The sequence below is a fragment of the Tachypleus tridentatus genome, chromosome 2, assembly GCF_004210375.1.
Source record: "Tachypleus tridentatus isolate NWPU-2018 chromosome 2, ASM421037v1, whole genome shotgun sequence".
Taxonomy (NCBI): domain Eukaryota; kingdom Metazoa; phylum Arthropoda; class Merostomata; order Xiphosura; family Limulidae; genus Tachypleus; species Tachypleus tridentatus.
The window spans coordinates 101645250-101670465 of record NC_134826.1 but is presented as its reverse complement, the minus strand read 5'-3'; the positions used below and the strand labels follow the sequence as shown (position 1 = coordinate 101670465).

At 31.4% G+C, this 25216-nt stretch overlaps 1 protein-coding gene across 11 annotated transcripts in view; it reads left to right on the top strand.

The window, feature by feature from the left end:
- LOC143244706 (uncharacterized) overlaps positions 1-25216 on the top strand; it is a 90437-nt gene that overhangs the window by 11716 nt on the left and 53505 nt on the right. For 9 of the 11 annotated variants that reach the window (XR_013025282.1, XR_013025283.1, XM_076489827.1 and 6 more), the window contains exons 3-5: positions 1045-1141; positions 12920-13086; positions 21853-22072. Coding sequence is in view for 9 of the 11 variants with exons in the window: in XM_076489827.1 (XP_076345942.1) it covers positions 1045-1141; positions 12920-13086; positions 21853-22072 (484 nt within the window). In the remaining 2 variants the exon portion in view is untranslated. The remainder of the gene's footprint in view (positions 1-1044; positions 1142-12919; positions 13087-21852; positions 22073-25216) is intronic. The other 2 variants (XM_076489830.1, XM_076489834.1) reach the window with 1 other exon arrangement.

Here is a 25216-nt window from a genome sequence, read left to right as displayed (position 1 = left end):
AATCATCTTTCTTTATTAGTAAGTAATACTACTGATCTCACTGATAGCATTTTTCTAATCATGTAGCCAGTGACAGTTGCTGATTATCATAGAAATTAACACCTTTTAAAATGTCTTATCACTGTTAAATAAACTGTATCCAGGTATTTCAAAATTATTCCAGTTATTGCTGTTCCCCAAGTCTAGACAAGTGATGATAGTAGTTCATTGCTCGGTGTGGGAAGAAATTACAAAGCAGGTACTTGGCTAGATATACTGATTTTACAAAGAGATTAAAAGTATAAGGACCTGATAAAAGCAGCTCATGTTCTGCTAAAGGCAATTCAATTTAGGGGCCATCTGGGGCCATGTCCCCAGAAGACAAATATAATTTACTGTTACCATACAAGTCAAATGTGTAAAAAAACAAAAAAAAAAACAAGTGGGGTACTGCAGCATCCCTGGGTTCAATGTCTATTACATCTAAGTTTTCTATATGAACTTGAACTCTGAACTTGTCCTTTTTCTTTAACATTAGAATAATAACATATTCTTGACTCTTCTGTGCTATATATCAGTTTAATAATCTGTTTTTTAATTATGTCCTAAGTAATGTTTTTTTCAATTTCTTTTTTTTTTGCCATGTGTGTATTATCCATTTGTGTATTCTCAAACTCTTTCATCACTCTACAAGTTTCATATGTTCTTCAATATTTGTTGAAACTATATATATGATTTATTGTGTTTATTAGTCAACATTTCCAATGTATTGCTGATTGTCTGATATTTTTTAGTGTTTCCATTTGTTCACTCATTATAATATAGTAACAACAAAAGAAGTTTCAGAATAGATTTTATATTGTGTTACTAAAACAATGTAAGATTTACTTTGAAACTTCGTTTTCTTGCTAGTTATTGTTAATTTGCTTGCTTACTATCTTTCATTTATCCAATTGAAAAGTAATTACATTTGATTATTAGTATTAAAACATATGGTACAATAAATATATTTGAATAGTTTAATAATATTAATAGAAGAATTTGTAATTATTTTTACATTAATAGATTAAGAGTGATGAAGAAATCTTGAAGAAGTTTCATGTGAGTCCAAAGCTAAGGTCCAGTACATTGGAGATGGTACATGAGTGTAGCCCTCAACAAGGTGAATGAAAAGTTTTTTGTTTTTTTTATCACTACCTCTTGTCAAAATTTTGTACATGATGTAAATCAGTATAAATGAGTTATATATATTTTTATAGGAAGAAAGAAGCAAAGAAAATGCTGCATTTTTAAATTATGTAAATGTGAATCCTTTTGTTGAGGAGAAATACATGAGTGTTAACTGTAGAAGTGCTGATGGAGCCCCTAAAATCAGCATTTTAAACATTTTTTCTTCCAAGATGTGAGGGTTAAATATAATGAAATATAGTTACATTCCCTCAAAGGAAAACTATCAGGAAGATTACATTTCTTCATATAAAGTTGCATTTTTTAAAAAATTTAATCCATGTAATATATTCACTTTTATTGGTCATAACTAAAGGAATACTGATTACCATGCATTCCCAATCAGGAAAGCCAACAAAAATAAATTTCTCAAGCAAAGTTAAGTTCCTTGGGAGTGTAATATTTTGATCCCTGGCTACTTATGCAATGAATGGCTTGTTGGCCTATAAATTTGTTGGTTAATGTGAAAAATTGTAAACGAAAATACCATCAACATTTCCTTTAATCTCACAAAATGCTAATGGGGTTCCATTTATATTTTGCAGAGGAAAAGGGTGATGTTATCCAGTTGTTGTTTTTTTAGGGGGGGATTTTTACAGTCAGTTTCATAACAGGAAGTAATATGAACTTGCCCAAATGATAGAATATGGTGACCTTACAGTAGAGAACTGTATAAGAACAAGTGTGTAATTGGAGGATAAAACAATTTATTTTGGTGGTGTGTTTCTAAAGATGATAATCATGAAATATGCAAGTTATTTTTTATATGGTAAATGTGGAAAAATTTTTCCTAGATACCATGATCATAGTTTAGAGTTGGATGTTTAATTAAACTAATTAATATCATCATTTACTTGTGAGCATTGACTTCATTGATTAGTGTCATTTAAAGTAATTAGTTAATCAGAATTATGATTAAATTGATTAAGGTTGTGAAAATGTTCAACTGGTATTTCAGATTATTACTATTATTGATTATTCAGGACATACATAATCTCTGCTTTCTCATCATATTTCAACTTTTCTTATTGACAATCAATGAATTCAGACATCAGCAATAATTATAATGCAGGTATTTCTAACAGTAACAGAACTTCTACAACTTTAGAAGTCTTAATTATGCAATGTCAATCAACATATTAGGGCTGTTAATGTCATATGATCTGCTGGTATCTGTGGTGGATTTCAAGTTTATGAGAATGCTCAGTTTGAATAACCTCTGTCATTTTCTCAAGATTTTGAAAAAGATCAGTCTTTTTTTTTTCAGGCCTGGTTGTTTAAAATATTTTTAGCCCTAATTCTGAAGAAAATTTTGCTGATTTCATTTTATTTTTCTCTTAGGTATGTTCTGTTTAAATCTTGAACCTATTTCTGTCACACATGAGAATGTTGGTGTCATGTTAAATGATTCAGTGCTTGACTCTTTATTTAATCTTCTTTTGATATTAGCATTGTTGCTGATGATTTTAAAATCTAGTAAAATATTAACAGACTTGTGTTACATTTATCATACTAATTTCAGATTAGTTATTGAGGAGATCCTGTTCTGAGAACTTCTACTAATTATTAGATAGTTTCAGTCTCGTGACTGTTATTCATAATATTGTAGCTACCTTATAGCTTAACTATAGACCTCTGATATAGAGTCTGTTAGCATGTAGTTCTTATGCTTTTTTGATACTTTAGTTTAATGTGTTGTTTTGTGATGTACTCATTGTCATTATTTCTGCTGACTAAGAAAGAGCTTTTCTACAGCATCATTTTGTCTTTGTAGAGTAATTATTCACCTCAACTACTTTCCAATTCAGGAGAAGCATATCAGCAAGAATTGACTTGGGGTTTAGCATCCTGTTTTGCTTCTGAGTTTTTTTTTCTGTTCATCTTCAAGATGACCAATTAGTAATGTTTATCTTCATGCCTTATCTTCATCGTGCACTTCTCAGTTATTGGCCTCTACTTCTACAGTACCTTTCAACCCTTATGAGTGGCTTTATGCTGAAGTAGGTGATTATTACTTTTTGAACCACTCATTAATTTTCTTGTTTTAGAAGACTCTTCTGTACAGACTTTTGAAGAAGTCATCTGAGGTAATGTGTTTAAGAATGGAAACTTTAGCATCAGCAGATCTTTCATTACAGTTTATTTGTACTTCAAATGAAAAGTGGGATTGGAAACCTTTCATAGTTATGTCTCATCTCAATCAACCTGCATACAACTAGTCTCTAATTACAATATATATATTCATATGTGTGTGTGTTACTGAATTTTTCATAAAGGCTGATTCAGTGGATGATTGGGTATATAGTAAGCTTTTATACCTGTCTCTATTCATATGTCATTACATTGATTTGTGCTTTCCATTTTGAGTGGGTGGTAGTTTATTAGTTTAGTTTACTGCTCTTTTCTGTGGCTTGATCTCAGATTTAAACATTTTCTGTCAAGTAGTTAAAGCATTGATGAGCTTTTCCATCGCTTTAACATCAGCTTTCATTTTTATATAATTGACTACTTTATTCTGATTCTTTTTTTTATTATTATCTTGCACACATTCATTTGACCACCTGACGTAGGTATATCATCTACAACCCCAACTTTCATTTAGTATTAATACAGTGTCCTGTACACTTGAAATTGTGGATCATTGTGGTTCAAGGTGTACTTGTATCATTTCCAGTGGCATTGCTAATGTTTATTTGCTTTCCACACGTACCACTGAAGACATCCTTTCTGTTTTGGGGATGATGGCCTTACTTCAAAAAGTGATCCCTTTGGGAATCCAGCTATGCATAACCACCAGCAGGATCTTGCTTTTTATTGGCTTTTTACTTCAGATCTGTTATTATGACAGCAAAATTTCCTCTTCCTCCTCATGATTTTGACCTCATCATCTTTTCACAGGTACCTCTCAAGGACTTGAGACATGTTTTGCAGAATCAACATGTTTATGGTTCTTTTGTTCCTTAAAAAAGCAATAGCTCATATCAGTATGTTGGAATTTTGGGCTCTTCAACATACTTGCCTTGAGTTTCTGTCTCTTCACCACCAATATTATTTGTTAAGTTCATGCAGATCACATTATGAGTAATCAGATGATATCACCTGCCTATTTCCAAGGGGTATCACCTTTTCATAGAGTATCAGCACAGAAGTGCAATTTTGTTTTAGTCAACTGCATTGGTACATGAAATGTAAGAATCTCAACCAGACAAATATGTTTAAACAGTATTATATTATAAGGTGACTATGTTTTACTTTTTATTATTATTTTCTTAAACAGATGACTCTATGACCTCATAGGCCTCTATTATTAAAGGGGTATTGGACTTTGTTTTAATACCTAGATACCTATGCTCAATAGAGGTATGGACTTTATGGAGGTTAGTGCTAACTAACCAGTGTACAAAGAATAATTCACTGTTAGGAAATCCATTTGGGTTAAAGATTCACAATCAGTGATATAAATTATATAACATTTGAAGAATGTACTAAGATTAGTCCACATTCAGGTGTGTAGATCCCAGTAAATATGAAGGATGAATTGCACGAGCAAACTTGTTAAAAGTATTCAGAGCAAGATTCTAAGATACAGATATTAGAATGTCAGTAATAATAAAACGTGATTAACCAACAAGTTGCTAAGGGTTGGTGGCAGATAAATTAGGCAACATAATATCAAACTCAAGTTCATTAAAAATAATTTCTAAAAATTCTGAGTGATTGAATATGAAAGTCTCAGAAGAGGCCATTGAACAATAGAGAGAAAGTGGATTGATGGTTGCCTAACTGTAAATGTTATAGTCGATAAAGCAGACAAGAATACTAACAACAGGTACGTGCATACTTTGAGGAAAACTTCATGCCAATTTATAATTAACCATTGGTGGAGAAAAGTGTAAAATGATCTCTTTCTATCAAGTATATACACTTGGGTCTACAAGTTGCATATGCATTCTAGATCTTAAGGCAAAGTATAAAAGGTGCATGTGGTACCTATTAAGAGGTGGAAAATTTATAGTTCTTTCGAAGACAAAGCAGTTTATATACTTTGGATATCATGTGTCAAGTAGGTAAAACATGCATACTTTATGTGTACATACAGATGTAGATGCCAGTTTATATACCTAAAACTCATAACATTTGGTATCAATGGCTAAGGTAAAAGTTTTCAATAGTTTGTGGTTTGTGATATTAAAACTGAAGTTTATTTATTTTAAAGCTATCCTTTGAAGTTAAGGAATTATCAGTTGGATAACATAAATATTCAAATTATTAAATATATTGTTGATTTCTTTAGTATATATTGAAAATAAAGTGGTTTAATTAAATTTTGGGTGCAATACAGTATGTATAAAGAAAGGATTTTAAAAATGATGCTGGAGGTCATAGGGTTAATATGAATTTTGTATAGCTACTTACAACTCTGTTTCTGAAATGCATTCCCATCTATCACCCTATGACTGGAAAGTGTGTTAAGACATGACTGCATCTACAAAATGTGGGTTACATCAGGAAAAAATTTACATGCACGCGTATCCTCCTTATATTAACACGAAAGTGGAAACTGTGGGTGAGGAGATGCATTCTCTGCATTGTGGCAAAGACAATCAATATTTTAGTCACATGTTTGCTGACAGCATGAGAGAAATTCAAAAAGGAAAGGCTTTTAATATTTTGAAGGAAATACCTGTTTGAAATTAATTTTAATTCTGAAAATGTCAAAGTTGGAGGAAAACTAATGTATACAAGTCAAGTGACTCATAACTTTAGATTAATATTCTCAAAATAAATGTAAAAAAACTTTTCCTAAAAACATCAGTCTTTATAGATATGTTTTATATCTTTTTCTTGTTAAAACTGTTGTAACCTTGTTTTATTAACCATTTCTAGACATCATTCTGTTCTTTTTACATATTTATATCATCAAATTTACGTTAATTGCATGAACAGTTTTGTAATATTGATTAGTGAGCTCACTACATGTAATATTTATTGTAAAAAATAGTAATCTCCTCATGGAGGGGATGAAGTTTACAAACTCAAATAAAAAAAGTCAGAATTTGTAGAAGAAAACAAGATTTTATTTTAAACTTAAAGATATATTCAAAATTTTGCTGTTCATTAAATCTTAAAGAGTTAATTAGCTTTAACCTTTTTTTTTTTATAAATTAATTAGTTATCCTACTTTTGCTACATCATTTAGCTTCTTAAAGTTATTTACATTCTACAAATTTAAATAGTAGGTTGTTTACTTATGGATCAACTAAACCTCATTCCATTGTGGTAATTTGAGGCAAAGCAAAATCTAAATACAACTGCAGGAGGAGAAAGGCATGGGTTAAGGTTGAGTGCCAATTGCTAACTACTAGTTTGATCTGACACCAGTTTCTGTATTATGCTTTGTTTGTTTTTTATATGTATTCATATTTTATTATTGAATATTGTCCCAATTTTAATTTCACCTAATTAGGCCAGTTTTGTCATATGTGTGACAACATACAGTGCATCTAACAAGCCTTCCACTGTCCTATCTAAATTTCATGTGTTTAATTTGAACTGCACTTGTGCATGATGATATCATCATGTGACAATAGCCCTGCAGGAGGACAACACAATCTTCATGCACAGTAACCTTCTTTAAGCAGTTGCACTCAAAATAATTTCATTCTCTTCCTCAATGCTGTCTTGAACAGACTTGTTAATTTTTCAGTCTGTGTTCAATTTACTGCCATTTGCCTTTTTTTAAAGAAATTAAGTTTATTTCTATCATACCTTTTGTTTTGAAATCATTGAATATCATAATGAATTCTCAAGTACTGGTAACTTTGAATTTGCTTTTGAAATTAATGAATTTACAAATGTTAGAATCTGTTTCTCTTATGGCTTCTGAAGACTTGACTGTTGAGATCATTTTAGCTATTGGGCAGCATGTTGTAGTTTCCCTCATGCACTCTGGACCTTTTCCTTGTATCCTGTTGGTCAATGTCCCTTTTCCATTTAAGAATTACCGGGAGGGTGATGCATTTGATCAAATGCTCCTTCCACCTGGGTTTACTTCGAGCACCATTTTACTGGTTGAGGAAAATACTCAATCTTCCAATTTTCATGAAGGTATGATTTTTCAGATATGCTCCTTCCTTTCTCTTTTGTTTATGCCCTTTAATTATTCCAGTTCTTTGCTTCATGGAATCAATTCTTGAAATTGCTTTGTACTCCTTCTTTTACCTGATATTAGGGTTCATGCTGAATATTTTCTTAAAAAAACAACTCTACACCCATACCTAGATGTCTTGTACTTCTTACCTTGTTATTCTTTCATTCTTTTTTTACTGGCATACGGTAATTCTTTCTTTCCTTTTTAAGATTCTTATTCTTTAGAATCTATTTTGTTTCAATACAAAGCAAACTTTTTATGTTTCACTCTCTATTACTTAATTTTTGCATCTTTGTCTTTTTCTCACCACTCTCTTGCATTATCCCTGTTCTTTCCACCTTATATCCAAGGAACTTCATAAACTTGCATAACATTTTAGATAGTGGAGACAAAATGACTCCATCTACAAAAGTAGAAGGATTTCTATGCTTAATCTTGGGGTTTTCTGGAGAAGTACATTCCATTCTTTTTACTGTCTTGGTCCTTCCCATTTTTCTGCCACCTTCATGGACTGAGGCAGAGATTCCATTTCTATATGGATATTTGGCTTCTACTTGTCTTTTTTGGGAGGTGTCCTTCTCTCATACCTACTTTCATTAACAGGAGGTTGTTTAATTGGGATGGATTGCCAAACTTTCCAAATACTTTATTTCATCTGTGTATTTTCTTCAACTCTTATCTCAATTGTGTTGAGCCTTTGCCTCTTCATTTGCAAGCTATGGAATCTATGGTCACCAAGGTTTGCACTTCTCCTTTTCATCTTGTGTGAGAGATTCTTTCACTTTTGGTGACTCTGATTTCTCTGGAACTACTCACTCCCTTGGGGCACACACACACATCTTTCCTCCAATGACACTGCCAAACCAATGCAATTTTTTGGGGGTTCCATTTTCCTATATTGTGAGCCTACCCACTCTTCTTGAAGAATTGCTTTGGATGTTAGAATGTGTTAGTACCATGATGGGTACACCATAATCTTTCCTGAGTGGATTTCCATTTTGTCACAGATGTCCCTTCTTAGGTTTGAATATATTTCTGAACAATAATATCAATTCTGGTGTTTGGGCAAGAAAGAGTTCAAATGTCTTGCTGTTTGTTGGACATGTTCCAATTTCCTATCTTTTCAAGCAGACCAGTTGGTCATGGTCCATTCCGACAGTTCTGTAGTTTCTTATGTTAGCCAACATGAAGGTACCTGCTCCATGACTTTGCTTGTGGGTATTAGATTTTTCTGGGTTTATTTTTATCACGCTTATTTTAGGGCTTATATGCAATGGGCTTTGAACCTGGTTGCAGGTTGCCTTTCTCAGACAGACCATGTTCCACCTGCAGAGCAGTGTCTCCATCCCTTAGATTTTTTATTAGTTTGTCCTCATTTGGGCACACTCTTCATAAATACTTCTGTTTCTCCTCTCAACTCCAGTCTTCTTCTCTTCTGGTTTCCAGGTTTTCAACCTTTGGCTTTTGCTGTCAATGCTATCAGCCAGGACTAGACTCACTTTTTATCTGCATTTCTATCTTCTTCTTTATTTTCTCCTTTCTATTCCTTACCTGGGTATGCAACATGTTGTCCTCTTGGTGGTGCCTTGTTGATGATCTCATATCTGGTTTGTTTTAAATCTTTGATTGGTATCTTGATCATTTCTTTCTTTACCCACTATTTCTGTGCTCTTGCTTCAATGTTGTATCATTTTTTCATTCAGGGGTATTAATCCTTCATTTTCATATGTGGGATTTGTTCAGTCCATAACTCTTGGACTCTTTGAAGGTGTAACCTTCTTATACCATTTCTGTTATTCTTTGGCTTTGTCTATCAGTAGAAGTGGTGAGTTTTTCATTGTTGGTCCATCTGCTGCTCTGTTCCTCCTGGCCATTCTGTTGTGACACATCTTTTTCATTTGATTGTAAGACCATCATTTGTTGGTGTTCACCACCACTGATTATTGGACAGCCTTACTCACTACCTTTCATCTTCTCCATTGCTATTGGTTGTTTTCTTTTCCTGTCCTTTCCACTCTGTTTTGATCATTTCTTCTTCACTGATTCCTATGCTTGATTTGAACTTTAATGTGTTTTTCTGTATTTGAGCCATTGGCTTCTTGCTCATTATATCACTTTTCTTTTAAGACTTGCTTCATTCTCTGTTTCACCTGTGATCATTGCACTTATTTATTTCTCTAGGTAGATCAGTCCTTTCTTTTTGAGACTTCAATTACTCAAGAAGGTGACCATTCTTTCTCTCCTATTTTTTCTTTCCATATCTCACCTCTATGCTTGCTTGTATCTGTATCAGCTCCTATGTCCATTTTGGGCTGTTTGTGATGCATGGCAAACACTTCTCTCTTTCAGAATCCTCACTGTCATTTGTTTTTTCTTGACGACCTCTCTTCATTCAGGGAAACAGGAAATGAACAACTCATTTAACTTGGCCCTACCAGTGCCTGTTGTTGACATGGGGTGTTCTTTAAGACCACCAGAGGTATTTTTGTGGTATACAAAATTACCCAATTGCTTGATTCCCAACATAAACATACTCCCCCTGCACCCTGAATTGAAGCATAGAACCTTGCCACCTACCAGTTCCTAGCTATTAGGGTGGTGGACTTTGGAGAGTAGAATTGCTTTCTGACTTAGTGAGAAGTATGGTAATGGTAACATTGTCAGTATATTGCAGACCACCCCTCAAATAGATGGTGTGCTTTCTTCTTGCAGCCTGAGTCTGTTTGTTTGAGTTTAGGCTAGTACACTCCATACAGTATAATTGTGCTATGCTTACTGGCTTTCTGACCATTTTGGAGTAAGTGTTCAGATGGTCATATTCTTGTTTTGACAATTCCTGTGACACTTGGAGCTTATTTGCTTATCTTCCTTTTACATTCTAGGCAAAGAGTATATCCTGGTCGAGATGAGATGTAGTCTTTCACTGACATATCCCGATGAAGTTCCTGCCATCTGGTGTCAAACTGCTTGTGCTTTTTCTTCACATTTTCTGAAGGAGGTTACCTAGGTAATCACTAACTCCTCTACCAATTTAATGTGAGGTTGTAGCTATTCTGTGTGAAGAAGTGAGGTATCATCTGGAAGTTAACATTTCCCTTATCTGGAAATATATTTCTTATAGATACTCACCTCCTTGCATATTTCAACCTAACCCCACCTTGCTTTGTCTGAGAATGAAGTTATTGTGAGTACAAATGCTTAAGGGGAGTTACAGCATGTGGAGGTTTTTTTTACCTCTTACTGGTAGAGGGCTGTTGTTGCATTCATATAGGTAGACATGTGAGAGACATAGCTATTTCTGTAAGTAGCTATAAGAAATACATTTTTAGGTTAGGAAAATGTTATCTTTTGAAGCAACTGAAAAAGAAAATATTACATGTAATATTGGATGGCAGCTCAGGTTACAGAATTGTTGCAAGAAATTGGGATATCAAACAAATAACTGCATCATATAGGTTGTCATAAGTTAATTAACTGAATGAATTGCCATAACTGTAAAGAGTCATATTATAATGCTAAAACTGGTTTTGATACCAGTGGTGGTTGGAACACAGATAATGCTTTGTGTATGTGCTGAATAACAATTAAACCAGTTCTAAATTGTTGATTTCTGTCATCAACATAAATTCATTTTGTGAAAGTCATGGAGGTTGTAGGGAAATGTCTACAATTCTGGCAATATAGAACTCTGCAATGTGTGCTGTTACGGATAAGATGCATATATATTATAATTTGATATAAACTGTAAATTCTAATTGCTGTTAAGTATATAGTGTTAACAATAGACACTATTGTATGTGCCTTATGTTACATGGGTATGTAACTGGTATTGCAGCTTATAAGTTATTACAAAACTCTAAAAAAATAATTAATAAGAAAACTGACCCTTCTGACCACAAATACTTTGATCCTGAATTAAAAAAAGATAATTGGGTCATGGTTCTGGTTGTCCAGAAGTGGTTACTGTCAATTCATTAAGATTGTACTTACCTCTTTCCAGAATGGTACTTGTATTGATGAGCTGTTTTCATATCCCGCATGTTGACAGTATACCTTTAATATCATGGATTATTAATAAGGCTATTTGAACTTAGCCACCTTCTCTGTTATATCATCTGTAGAGTAAGGTTTGAAAAGTATCAAGTAAAGGAAATTTGAGTATTTTAAGAGAAAAGACACTGCATTATAGGATATTCACCACAACATCAGGGTTTTCAGAAAGTGTGTAAACAAAGAAGATGAAGTGGACAAAAAAAAGGGAAAGGCTGGCAGATAAAGCCCAAAATTTGTCATTGAACAGAAGGCCAAGGAAACTGTATAGTTAATGGAGAAATGAGGAAGACTTACCCACAATGTAAAATGTAACAGTTTGGCAAGGCCAGAAAAAAGAAGGAAATTACTTCAACAAAATTGACTACAGAAAGTGTAAACTGTTATTGGATATTAAGGATTCATACTGAAATGTTCTCTGTAAGTACTTAAAAGTGTAATTTTATAATGTACTGAATGAGTAGAATAAAGTTTGTTTCTGGAGTTTTTCATCTTAAAAAAATTAAACATTATTTTTGAAGTACCCCTTTCATCACATTAATATCAGTAAGCAAAAACACTTTCACAGAACTAAATGTATGTCAGCTGAAGTACATCTTGAGTTTATAACTTATAATTATTTAACACTTTATGCTGACCCCTTGCAATAATGATAATTCCTTGTCACTTCAGTTTTAATTTCCTCTCTTTTTTTTGTGACCAGCTTGTTTCATACCTGAAGGAATTGTAAGAAGAAATGGCACAATAGAATGACATGAAAGCTTTATAACCTCAATTACAATTATGGGATAGTTATTCAGGTACATAGTAAACCCCTAAGACTTGTATTGGAAATGTAGAACATTCATGCTAAGATTATACATTGTGAAAGATTAGAAAGATCACCTGTTTTAAAGAAACGGAAAGTGAACAAAGAAAGTTCATAAGAGGATACTCAAAGATTTTTAAAATTTATTTGAAGTTCAACTATTTGATGTTCTAATAAAGTCTCAAGGACAAGAAGATTATAGTAATGAATTCAACCTATCCAATAACAAATATACATATGAAACTGTGAACAGAGGACAGTTAAAATATCAGGCAAAAATTAAGTCAGCACAATACAAAAACAAACAGATGATAGTTTTTGGTACCCTTTGTATTTTTAAAAGTATTTTCTCTGTTTTAAAAAAACTTAATTAATGTTAAATGCTTCAACTCACCTTGTCAAGAAAGAGGAATGTTACAAATACACATTTAATATAGAAGTGAAAATAACTAAGATGTACCATACATAGTTAAATAACTGTTCATCAGGGTCTTTGTTGAAAGAGTTAAAAGTGTCTTGCTTTACTTTTAACAAATGTGTTTGTATACACATGAAACCTCAATCCATAATATTTTATCATACTGATGCAATATTTGGACCCCACTGGTAATAAATGGTTTGTAAAAAATATGTGATAGATGCTTGTTCAGAGGTTAAAAACTCTAGTACAAAGGTGATTAACTGATACCTGATTCTGTTTCTAGACTCTGTGAAAAGTTTTGAGAATTGCCCTAGTCTGAAATCAACCAGCTTCAATGACGTTACTTCTATGGTTTCAGAGCGACCATTTCAGTGTGAACTCTGCAGTGCATCATTCAGTCGAATGGGAAATTATACTCGTCACAAGAAGATTCACGCTGTCCCTACTAAGGTTAATGTGCTTTAACTGTTTACATGTAATACCTACTGATATAGAAAAGTAGATTTTGTTTTTAAAGAAACCACATTTTTTCTACTTTTAAATCCCAAAATTTTGGAATATTACTCTTAAGACATGATTTGTTTAATTATGATGTCTGATTTATCTATATGCTCTTTGGGAAATGTTATGTTCTACACATGATAGTGTCTGAAAACAAGTATGGCATATATCAAGCATGAAATTTGATTTATTGATAGTCATTTTTAGTTATTTCTTAGACTTATTAAATGTAGTTAACAAATATTAATTATCCTGTTTTTATTGATATAAATTCTAATGTAAAGGTACAGTAGGTGTAAGACTAGGTATGAAATAAAGTGTGAAAATAGTGAAAAGTAAGTGAATACCTAATATTTATTGCATTAAAATGTTAAATGTCATTCAGTTTACATAGAAAAAAATGAACAATTTTCACTTTAGATTTAACCATTGAAGTTTTAAGAGATTTTAGATTATGGATTTGTACTTAGGATACAAAAAAGTTAACATTATTGCAGAAATCTGCAGTCAAAAGGTGATGTCATTGTGTTTTAATAATTTTGTCTGTAAGTATGCTTAAAAATGTATGTAGTAGTGTCTTGTACATGGGTTGAATACATTATATTGAAATTATTTTTTAACCTTATCACATTGCTAATGTTTATCTTTTCATGCTTAATCTGTCTATCAAATGACTGTGCCTTTTGACTTTACCTTAAAGTGTACTTGAAAATGACTCTGTCATAAGGCTGTTGTATTCAAAGCATCCCTCCCCTTGTTTGCTTTTCATAATCTGTCTAGTGTACAAGAACAACACTTTCCCAATTTTCATTTCAAGTCCACTTGTAAAGAAATCCAAAAGCCTGTGTATGGTGATTTGAATAGCATGTTTTTGTGTGGAATAATGTGAGTACCCCTTTCATTCTCCAAAATATTAAGATGTATGGGAGCCAAATAGAAAGTATGGCTGAAACCTTTAACATGGTGAACCTGTATCTTCTTGGTGTAATTTCTATACAAAACTGGTATTTCTGCCTGGTATGAAGAATCCGGAAATTGATTTTGTATACACTCAGAGTTCACTTTCATCTTTGTGTCCATTTTCCTGATCCCAAACTTGCTCAGAGTGCAGTGTCCAATGATGTTTGTGAATCCTTTTCAAAAAAGTGTTGGGATATGTCTTTTATCTCTTTTGCGATCATTTTTCACCTATTTACTAATTTAAAATTTCATAAGACATTTTATAGGCATTAAGATAAACATATGCTGTGTTGAATGCCACCAGGTAGTGCTATTTATTCTTGAGTTTGTATCTTTCATACAATTTTGTACATTTGGTCTTCCTTTCATGTATGGTGTGGCATTAACTTGTGTACATATGACTTGTTTCACATTTCCTGGTAAATATCCTTCATTATGTTGCCTGGGGCCTTTTTATTTTTGTTCATTCTGACCTATTATTAGAAGATGCACCTTACTTACCATGATTAAGGTTAAAATGTTGCAGGTCTCTTCCTGGGTGGTTCTGGTGTACCTTGCTGACCAATATTTTATTATTTCATCATTATTTTAAATAAAAAGGATATTCCTGTTTTGAAAATTTTAAATCTTCAATCTGAACACATCTTTATATTGTGGTCTGAAAGTATAGAATATCTTGCATTTGAAAGAACTCTTCCATACCTTTCCCAAAAATTGATAAATTTTGAGTGATATCATACTTATAAAATACCAAACAGTATTAAAATGTAGTTCTAGTATATGGTGTATCATCATTACCTTATATGAGCTGTCCTTTGACTTTGTGACTTTCATATTAAACACTGGTGTAAGATAATGTATTCAACCCTTTGTGTATATACATATAAATGCATGACAAAATGCATAAAGAATAGAAGAATTATAGTAAATCAGAGGCTTATCAATTGCAGGAAACTGTTAAAATATAACCGTAATGGTAGATAACACTAATACTTATTATAAAAATTCATTTCACCTCATATGTATTTGTTTCATATTTATCTTGCAGTTAACTTGACTTTTATAACAAGTTTTAAGCTTTTTGTTTGGTTTTGAGGTATTGCCCTTTACTCACCATTACTAACCTAATATACTCTAGATGTTTGGATAATGTGATACACTCACATTTATCAAACATTATTCAGTGAGTAACTGGCTATCAGTTACTAAACATTTAGACCTATTCAAATATTTCAATAGTTTTAAGCACCTAAACTTTTGAAACCATAACTCTGAAGCAATAGTAATTAAAATTCATGAAGTTATAAATTTACAACTTAAAATATATCATTAATCTAATGAATATTGTTTTTAGATTATACTTTTTAATTGATAAAAACTTTAATGGATTTCGTGCTCCAGTTGTGAAATTTGTAGATTATTTTTACAATTGATAAGAAAATTTATTTACATTTTCCTCATATTTGATTGCTACGTAAATTTACATCTTAGTGTAAAACAAGTACTTTTTATTAAACAATTTTATTTCTCAGTATCAGATGTATACACTAAATCCCTATTATAACATCGTCTATGGGGTTCATATCATGAGATAGTGTTCCTGACAAGACTAAGCTATAATACGTTCTTTTTAAAAGTGCTAAACCAGTTTCTTCAGCTAAACCCATTAATTATCCATAAGACTACCATTTTATTGGCTGGTTCTAAATCTGAGTGCTGTATTATCAAAATTTATTATTAAAGTATACCTGATAGTACAGAAGTTATTAAAGCACTCAGTTTTTTGAATATTAAATATTATATTATTTAAATTAATATTTTCATATAAAATGTGACCTGAAATGAGAAAATTTGGGAATAAAGTTTCATTTCATTGAATTTTTTGTTGAGTGGCATTAAATATCATCTGGCAGAAGTTTGTTATTTGTGGAACACTTACACCTCAACAGTGCTCAATGCATTAAGACTGGAAGTATATTCTAAAACTTCAGGGATCCAAAACAGACCTGTGTTATACTGAATTCTGCATTATAGTGAGCTGTAGTATAGTGGGGCTCTAGTGTATATAACCATGGTTACTGTTTACTGCTAACTTTGTTTTTTTAAATTTAGCACTAATGTATCCAAGATATCATTTAGTGTATGTGTGTGTATTGCTGGGTGATATGTGCACAACATTATTTTAGTTGGGTCTTATTCTGTAAAACTGTTTTGTCTGGTACTGGTTAAGTATACTTTCTATTGGAAATAAGATGATGTGCGTGTGTGTGTGTGTGTGTGTATATATATATATATATACGTATGGTTATTTCGACTCAAAAACAAGCCAAAAGAAAAACACAAACAAATGCTGCATCAGCTGAAAAGACCCCATTATACAAGCTACAGTGTGGGATTATAAAATATACCCTAGGTTTTGGAGATGACTGAAGAAGTAGAACACACATAGCAGTGGGGATGCACTGTCTTTTAGTCTTAACCTTCATTCACCAATCTCCCATAAGAAATAAAGAATAGCAATAGATATAGAAATAGAAATTAGGAGAGCAAGATGTGGGTGCTCAAGCTCACAACATCCACATCTATATTACCCTTCACTGCCTGCTGACAGTTGTGGGAAAGTGACTGCTCTCCCAGTTAAAGAATTAATTAAAAAAATAAATAACGTACTACTATTTGAGGGTAAGTAAGATGAAAACTTACCTCTTGATGTTAGCATTCCAGCCCCCAATATGGCAGAAAGGCACTAATTGACAACACAGTAAATGAACTATACCAGCATGAATTGTCCCATCCAGCCATCTAAACTAGTATAGCTCCCAACCACTATTCATTTGTAAAGTCTACTGTGACTATCATGCTTTAAACAAGCCTTTATATGCGAGACTGGCAAATGGAGGTTAAGACTGATCGATGGTGTATCTCCTTCGCTATATGGGTCCTATTTTTCAATCACCTCGAAAACCTAGGGTACATTTTATAAGCTGACATTTTAGTTTGTACCCTGGGATCTTTTCGAATAATGTTGCATTTTGTTTAATTGTTTTTTGTTTCCTGTTGTTCTTGAGCTACAATTACAAAATATATAAATGTCAGAGGTTTGAATTTGATGTTTTTAATGCAGTCCTTCCTTATGATTTTACTTATTATCTAACTTCATTAAAATGTAATTATTTTCACTGTGTATATATATACATACAGTTATAAATCAATGTTTATTATAGTTCTGAATTTACTACATTTGTCTTTACAATATATGGTAAGCTTATGGGAAGTATGAAAATCATGCTGTACAAAAAACTTCATATTTTGTTTTATAATATTTATAGTAAATATTTTTTTTGACTTTGTGGATCTGAGTCAATCTGATTACAAGGTGATTTTCATGCTAAAAGTAAAAATACTTCTTTACATCATTTCATCATACAGTTATCATATTTCATGTGCATGACCTCTGGAATCTCCTAGACATCTATTATAAGTTTGTTTAGTAAAACATTATACTTTAATTTACAAGCTTTATAGATACTTCAACTAGACTTTGAAATCCTATGTTTCTAAAATAAGCATTCTGTTTAGAAACACTTCAGACATCCTTCACATCTGACATAATAAACCTATTCCTTCTAACCCATTGTCAAAGGCAATACAAATTAGTTCAGAAATTATTTCACAAGACCCAAAACAAAGAATTTTACATAAAACAGGAACACCTAATCATACTGTTACAACTAGCACATTTATTTACTTTCAATACAGATATTTTTACTTCCTTCAGTTACATGAGGTTGCCATGAGATATCTGTTATTAGATGTTGTGGTCATTCCTTTTTTCTTTTCTTTTTTACATTGCATAGAAAAACATGTTAGAATCACTTCTTTATAAAGCCTGCTTTCTGGCTACTATATATATTTGGTATTTCCTGTGATATTACTTGTCAAAATGAACAAACACAATTTGTTCAGCACATAACCTACATATAGACATACAATTTATAATTGAGAATTCAAATAACTACACAATAATTTTTTAATATCTTAACATCATCTGACCCCCTACCATTAAGGTCTCACTATTACAATTCACAGAAAAATGCAGCATAAATTACATAAATTGTTTTTCAGTAATTACACAGACTGTTAACAAATTTAAAGAAACATAGACAAGACACATTTAACAAGCAAACAACCAATCACAAAACACTTTACAAAACAAAGAAAACCTTATCATCAGCACTATTCCATGTATAAAAGAAAAAGTATTTGCAAACCTCTAACAGAAATTTGTAAAAGTCTGTTACACAGATACACCCATAACTTAATGAAAAGATCCATTTTCACACCTGGAATGAAAAATTTATATCAAACCCAACCCTAACAGAAAACATTTATGAAATACTGTCTTCATTGCTCAGCACTTTATGTAGATGAAATAGGATGTAATTTGAACTTCAGGTTAAGAGAACATAAACTTCCTTTACAAGTGTGTGATCATATGAACAAAAACAACCACAGATTTTCTGAACAGAATCTCACCATACTGGAACATGAACCTAACATTTTTAGAATTAAGATCAAAGAAACTTTCTAATGAAATAAAATAATAATTTGCATTTCATTGTTATTTTCACAAACATTCTTTACTTCATCCAAATCTTTCAAACATCTTCCACATATTCATAAACCTTTTTTGTCCAACAATAAATAAATAAATTTGTCAATTCACACAAATTGACATCTGCAAAAGTAATATATTCATAGAACTTTTTGTCCAACTATAAATAAATAATTTGTCAATTTATACATATTCATATATACCTGCAGAAGTAATCAGTATTGATCCTCTGATTTAAATAAACTGTTATATTGGTAAATGATGATGTAAGTACAAAACTCTGTTCTGTTAAAAGTTTTATACTTCAAAATAATTGTGCCAGTATTGAAATTTACTACCTGATAAAATAAAATTTTTAACTTTAAGAGAAGTAAGTTGTATAAAAAAAAAAGTAATTGATCACCTATATTCACTAGCATAACATTAACAGTGGCACAAATTGAAAAAAAGAAAAATTGAAGTGAAATAAAAAAATCCATTTTTTTTTTTTTTTTGGAATAACTACAGATAGTAACAGACAATTACTTTTCTTAAAAGCTTTGGGCTCTTTAACTTTTGCCAACTGCTTGCATTTTAATTTTATTACCTTACTGCTCTGTGAACTGAGTTTAAATACAGTGAAATGAAATGAAATAATTCAGTTGGAATGAGGAGAAGCTAGGACAAACAGAGTTTCATGTTACACAGCATGGGAATTACTTATGTTTCTCATGTATAAATGAAAATGAAAAAAATTATTTTTCAACTGAATTTTCTTACCTAACCTAATAAATTTTTATTTTTACATTTGAGTTAATAAATTTAAAAAAACATGAAAACAAAAATTCTACCATTTACTGTTGTTTATTCTTTACAAGCCTGTTTGCACAATAGAGCTTACCTTACTAGGACTAAAAATGTACAGTATATTAAAAACAAAATTGAAAAAAGAGAGATAATTTTTTGAAAATTATGATATTATTTAAGCAAGTTTCCCAATTCAAGTGAAAAACAGAACAGAACTCAGAGTTATAAAATAGCAAAAATTTTGCCCAGTTTATGCATTTTTATATCATGAAGCTGTAAGACCACTACTTTTACTTCAGAATCACTATCTTCTTCTGTTTGTCAAGGTCTTTTTGATGTTGATTGAGTGATCATTTGATCACATCTATACATTTGAGAAAGTAATAGAGCACATCAAGTGTTTAGTAGCCTTGAATGTACTGCATCCACTAGAAAGGTAACACAGTGGAAAGTGAGCAACAAGCAATTGGTGATGTCTGCAATGAGCCTGTTGCATGGCATTGTTTTAATGAGGGTAACTTGTGAAATCACTTAAAGAAAGTGCATGAGTAAGGGGAAGTGTTAACTTTAAGGGTAAATGTTACCATTTCCTTCAGGTTCTTCTACCTTGAGGTCTTCAAAAACAAATGCACTTTACCAAAATTTGTTGTTGTTGCTCCTAAAAATATATGTAACAGTTTTTTTATACATATATACTTTCATGGCTCCTTTATTTGGCCTGATAAAAATCTGGACTAGCCTTCAGAAACAGGTTTCAACTTGATTTGGCATTGTTATCAAAGAAGCACAGAATGATACAAAATATTTTCACATTTCTGTAGAATGTCCTTTAATTCTGATGCTAAATTTCCTGCCTATAAGTTTTTGTTTGATGTCTTCAAAATGACATTTGTCATTTATGGTATTTCATAATACCAGTAGTTTTTGTTCATATTTTGTGTTATATTAGAATCCTTATAAAATGTCTTTCAGCTAGTCAGTCAGTCACAAGATCCCATGTCTATGTTATGCTGAGCTAAAAGTTTATCAAGTTTTATTAGATCTGACAATTTAACATCAACTTTCAGCTTAACTTGGTACTTGCGTTCATTTGCGTACTCTTAAGTGATTTACTTTTATGACAGCACTACACATTTTGCTCTTTTTATGTTTACTGTTAATGGTTTTTTAGGTCACTATGTTTGGCAAGGAACTTTGTAGTTTAATTGCATCATCTTGCTTTCGTGGGGTTGTAAGTCACAAACAGTAACTTTTCAGTAAGAAACAAGCATCCTCTAATTTCATAAAGTATCACTTTGGTTGGTGTTTTTCCATCCTTATACTTTTCTTCAATGGAGTACCTGCACCATTTGCTATGGTCTTATTTCTCACTAATTGTATCTCTATTATTAAAGCTAATGAATATGTGTTGAGCAGTGTACACACAAAACAATGTGCATAATCACTAATTGTGCTCTTCAAATTTAAGTTTGCAGCATCAATGCCATTGTTATAATAATGTTCAAAATATTTAGACTCTGAATTACTGTAAAAAAAGATATCACTTTAAACCATGATTAAATACAGTTACAACTAAATTTTTTACCAAGAAATCTAGAGACACTCCTCAATTTTTTTTTTTTTTTTTACAAAATATGATATACCACTACAGCCTGTTATCTAAAGGGAGGAAAGTACACCTGAAGATGTTGGAGTGTATTTGTGTGAAATATATACTACATAGTTTATGTGCAGATCTTGTAGATGACTGGCTTATTTCTATCCAACAACTGATCAGTTACAAAAACTGAACAAAAATGGTTCCAAAACACCCATTCTTTCACAAAAAGGATCAACAAGCCATTTCCTATCTATGTCAGAAAAGTTGTAAGTTTAAGGTAATCTGAGCATTAACACTAATAATATAAAAAAAATAATATAAGATAAAGTATAAAATCTTTCTCTCAAATACCAGCACTTCTTGTTCCTGCAAAGAATTATTCATTTTGGCCACTTTCAAAAGTATTAAATGTATGTTATACAAGTGTCTAAACTACCGTGCCTATATAGTAATTAGCATGTGTTTGTCAACACTAGTACAGAAAGCTACATGTTCTTCACTTGCATTTGAAAATTTCTGGTTAAAGAGGATATTTATAATGCTGTTTTGGTGCTATTACTGCATTTATCTACAGATGGGATTATATCTTTGTTAATTTTCTGTAACTGATATAATTTTGATGATTTATTGCACAATATTTAATCTGTTTATTTATTCATCAATGTTTTTTGGTACTGATTTTATTTCTCTTGCAGTTGGCAATGTTTTTTCTTTGCATTGCTTTAGTGTATGTTTGTAAATTTATTCATCGCAGGAGGATCACAGGTTTCATTGCAGTGTGTGTGAAAAAAATTTTATCCAGAGATGTGACCTCACTCGCCATATGCACATTCACAGTGGCACTGAACCCCACCGCTGTAGTCAGTGTGGAAAAGGTTACATTCGGCACAGTGATCTTATAACTCACCAGAGATTCCACAACAAAGAAAAACCATTTATATGCTCTCAGTGTCATAAAGGTTTTTCTCAACGAGGTAAGAATTTGTTCCTAAATTTTCTTTTACGGGGGGGGTTACTTGTAGATGCTTATTAGTTGTATGCAACATTATGATATTCTGTGGGAAGTAGATCACTTATTTTATGAGTAAAATTAATTAACAGTACATGCAAAAAGCAATAATCCATTCAGTTGTGACTGGATACATAATTTTAACCATATCTACCTTTTTAAACAAATTAGTATACAGAATACTTTATGGCTGCATTTTTTTATTGGTTGTGAATACAGCCTATAAGTTTAAAGCCAAAGACCTGCAAATAGTATTGTATCTGGAACACTATGGTTGCATGGTTAGAGTGTCTTGGCCCAAAAATATAGTGTCCTGATATGTAGACTACTTAGTCATAACTGATCAAAGGTCGTGAATGCCTCCCATGGATATCTCATTGAATAGAACACTGCATGAAAGCTTAAAAGGGTAGTAAAACAATTAATAATGTCAAGTTTCGTCTTCAGTAGAAATTAATCATATCACAAAGATATATTATTTACTTCTCAATCACTGAGAGAGCAGTGTTCTTCTGATAATAAAAATTGTCAGAATCTTAAAAAATTCCAGTGATCTCTTTCATTATTGCATGAAATTATTATTTTTTTTAATTTAGGAAGTTCATGAGCATGGTAGTCTTCATAATACAACAGGAACTTAAGCCCTGTGGTTTACACATGTTTCTTTATTGCACAAGTCATCAAATTTTCAACTCTGAAATTATTCATTATTCTCTTCTTTAGCTGTTTTTAATCGTATTTTTTATTGTTAAATAGTTGTGAGTGAATCTTAAGTGTTAAGGATGTTTACTGAGCTAATTTATTCCAATGCATAAAAGGTAAACAGTAATGTGATAAAAATTGTCTACTATTTATCAGCAGAAAATACCCAATGCTGAAGGAAGTTAAAAAAAATTACTTAGAAGTATGCATACAGTTTTTCAAAACAGACAGACTTATCTCCAAAATATGATTTTTTTTTCTTATAGAGTTGTTCTCAAACTTTTAAAAAAATGTGTGACCCAAATTCTGAATGTCCATCAGAACATTCTGATTGCAGAACATATGTTAAATTACCTATAGTTCACCACTCTGTTATTTTCTACATGGCTTATTATACTTGAATCAGGAAGACATATGAGCTGCTTTTCCAACATAACTTGGTTTTCTTTTTGGCATCTTCACTACTACCTTTAGTGGTCAATTCAGAAATCAACATTAATTTCAGTGCAAATACTTCTGTAATACTGGGACTTGTACAATTTGTTTAGAGACCCTGTTGCATATACTTCCCAAAACTGGAACTTTACAATTGGAACACTTTAATTTTCATCAATGATCGTGATTGAATTTGAACTTGTAACTTGAATACAAGTGTAGTTTTAATTATTTTTGATAAATCATTTTATTTCAACCTCAGTTATCATTGTGTAATGTGTTTGCCTGTACCTCAGCTTTGAGAACAAATATGCTGTTAATCTAATATAATAAAGGCTAACTTTTTATAAGCTGTATAAGCTAGTATGGGTTCAGTTTAGCAGAGACCTGCATAGAGATTGGAGAAATTTATAAAAATTTAGGTTGGTAATATGTTACTAGTAGGAAAGCTTTTTATGGAAAATTTCTACCACAGTAATAATCCTAACTTCATTTTCTTTGCAAGCTTATGAAAACCTTGCTTTATACTTTTATATTTCATTTGAATGGTGATGTTGAATAAGATTCATGCAAATATTACATATAAAAAATATATTTTATTTGAATGAGCTGTGTAATCTGTAGGAAATCATTTGAAATTTTAAACTGTGTTATCCAGTAAATGTTTTCAAAATGTTATTAATTTTACATTCATGAGGTTAGTTCAATGGGCTAACTCCACACTGTAGAATCAATGTTTACTGTAATTCTGAATTTAAAATGTGTTTCTTTATAACAGTTGGCAGGCTTTTAGTAAATAAGAAATATCAAATGTATACATAAAAATCAGCTATTCCTATAAAGTATTTTAACTAAAGATTTGTTTTGAATTTACTTAGATAGTATGACTCAGGCTATGACTAGTCTGAGCTTAATGTGTGTTTCTTGTTAACAGTATCAATACATTTTTCAGTGTTTCCTAAGTAACATATGCATTTCAACTCTATTGTTACATACATTTTAATAAATTTTACAAATATATGTATATAAGGCAACATGTAGGTGTATCACTTTCTTTTTATAATCATAATTTGCACAAATAAATAGCCAAAACATAATTAGTTGTTTCTCTAGCTGAGTTTTTTATTTTAATTAGAGATTTTTTGAAGTCTCAGAATTTCATCTTTTGACTGTTGGTTTAAACAGAGACCTTTGGTTAATAAGTGAGCTTAATCCTCTGGACACAGGTTGGTCAAAGTTGTACAGAGTTATGCTTAACATTATACTACTTTATTGCCACTGTATATCAGTAAACTTGGAAACAAAATATAGTTAATAAATCAAATTTTAATATAATATATTTAATTTCAAAAAGTTCTGAATCATTTTAAGGCACTTATGTGTTTGTTAGAAAGATAATTAAATAATAATAGTTGTAATTGTATGGTTTGTGCATTAATTTTATTTTGTGTTTTTAAGTGTGTTTTTTAAAATAAAATTATATACGTACCATCATTGCTACAAGAAAATAGGGTTATGATTTGCTGGTGGCCTACAGCATAAAAGGAAGAGGCTTAATGTGAGTACTAAATTTGCTGTTTTAATGTATATTTATTTTTTTATTTATTATTAGAAAAATTGGGAAACTAATAATTAGAAACCATAAAAAACAAATTAAAAAGATAAGTAAAAACATTTCTGTATGAGATCTGCACAAAAGTTCCTCTTTAATTATGTAATTCATTTATGTAAATTATACTAGGAGTTAATTAGGTGGTTTAGCCTTTTTATGCAGCTTTAACAGGAGACATGATTCTAAAGAGTAATAAATCAATGAAATTAATGAAATAATGACACCAGTATTTCTACATACACAAAAATTTCATTGTATAAGCTTAATAGAAACATGCTGTATGTATGTCAAGTGGACAACCTGATCCACCATCTTCAGAAGACAAAGAAAGATGTGAGATGCCTTTAAGTACTTGAGTGC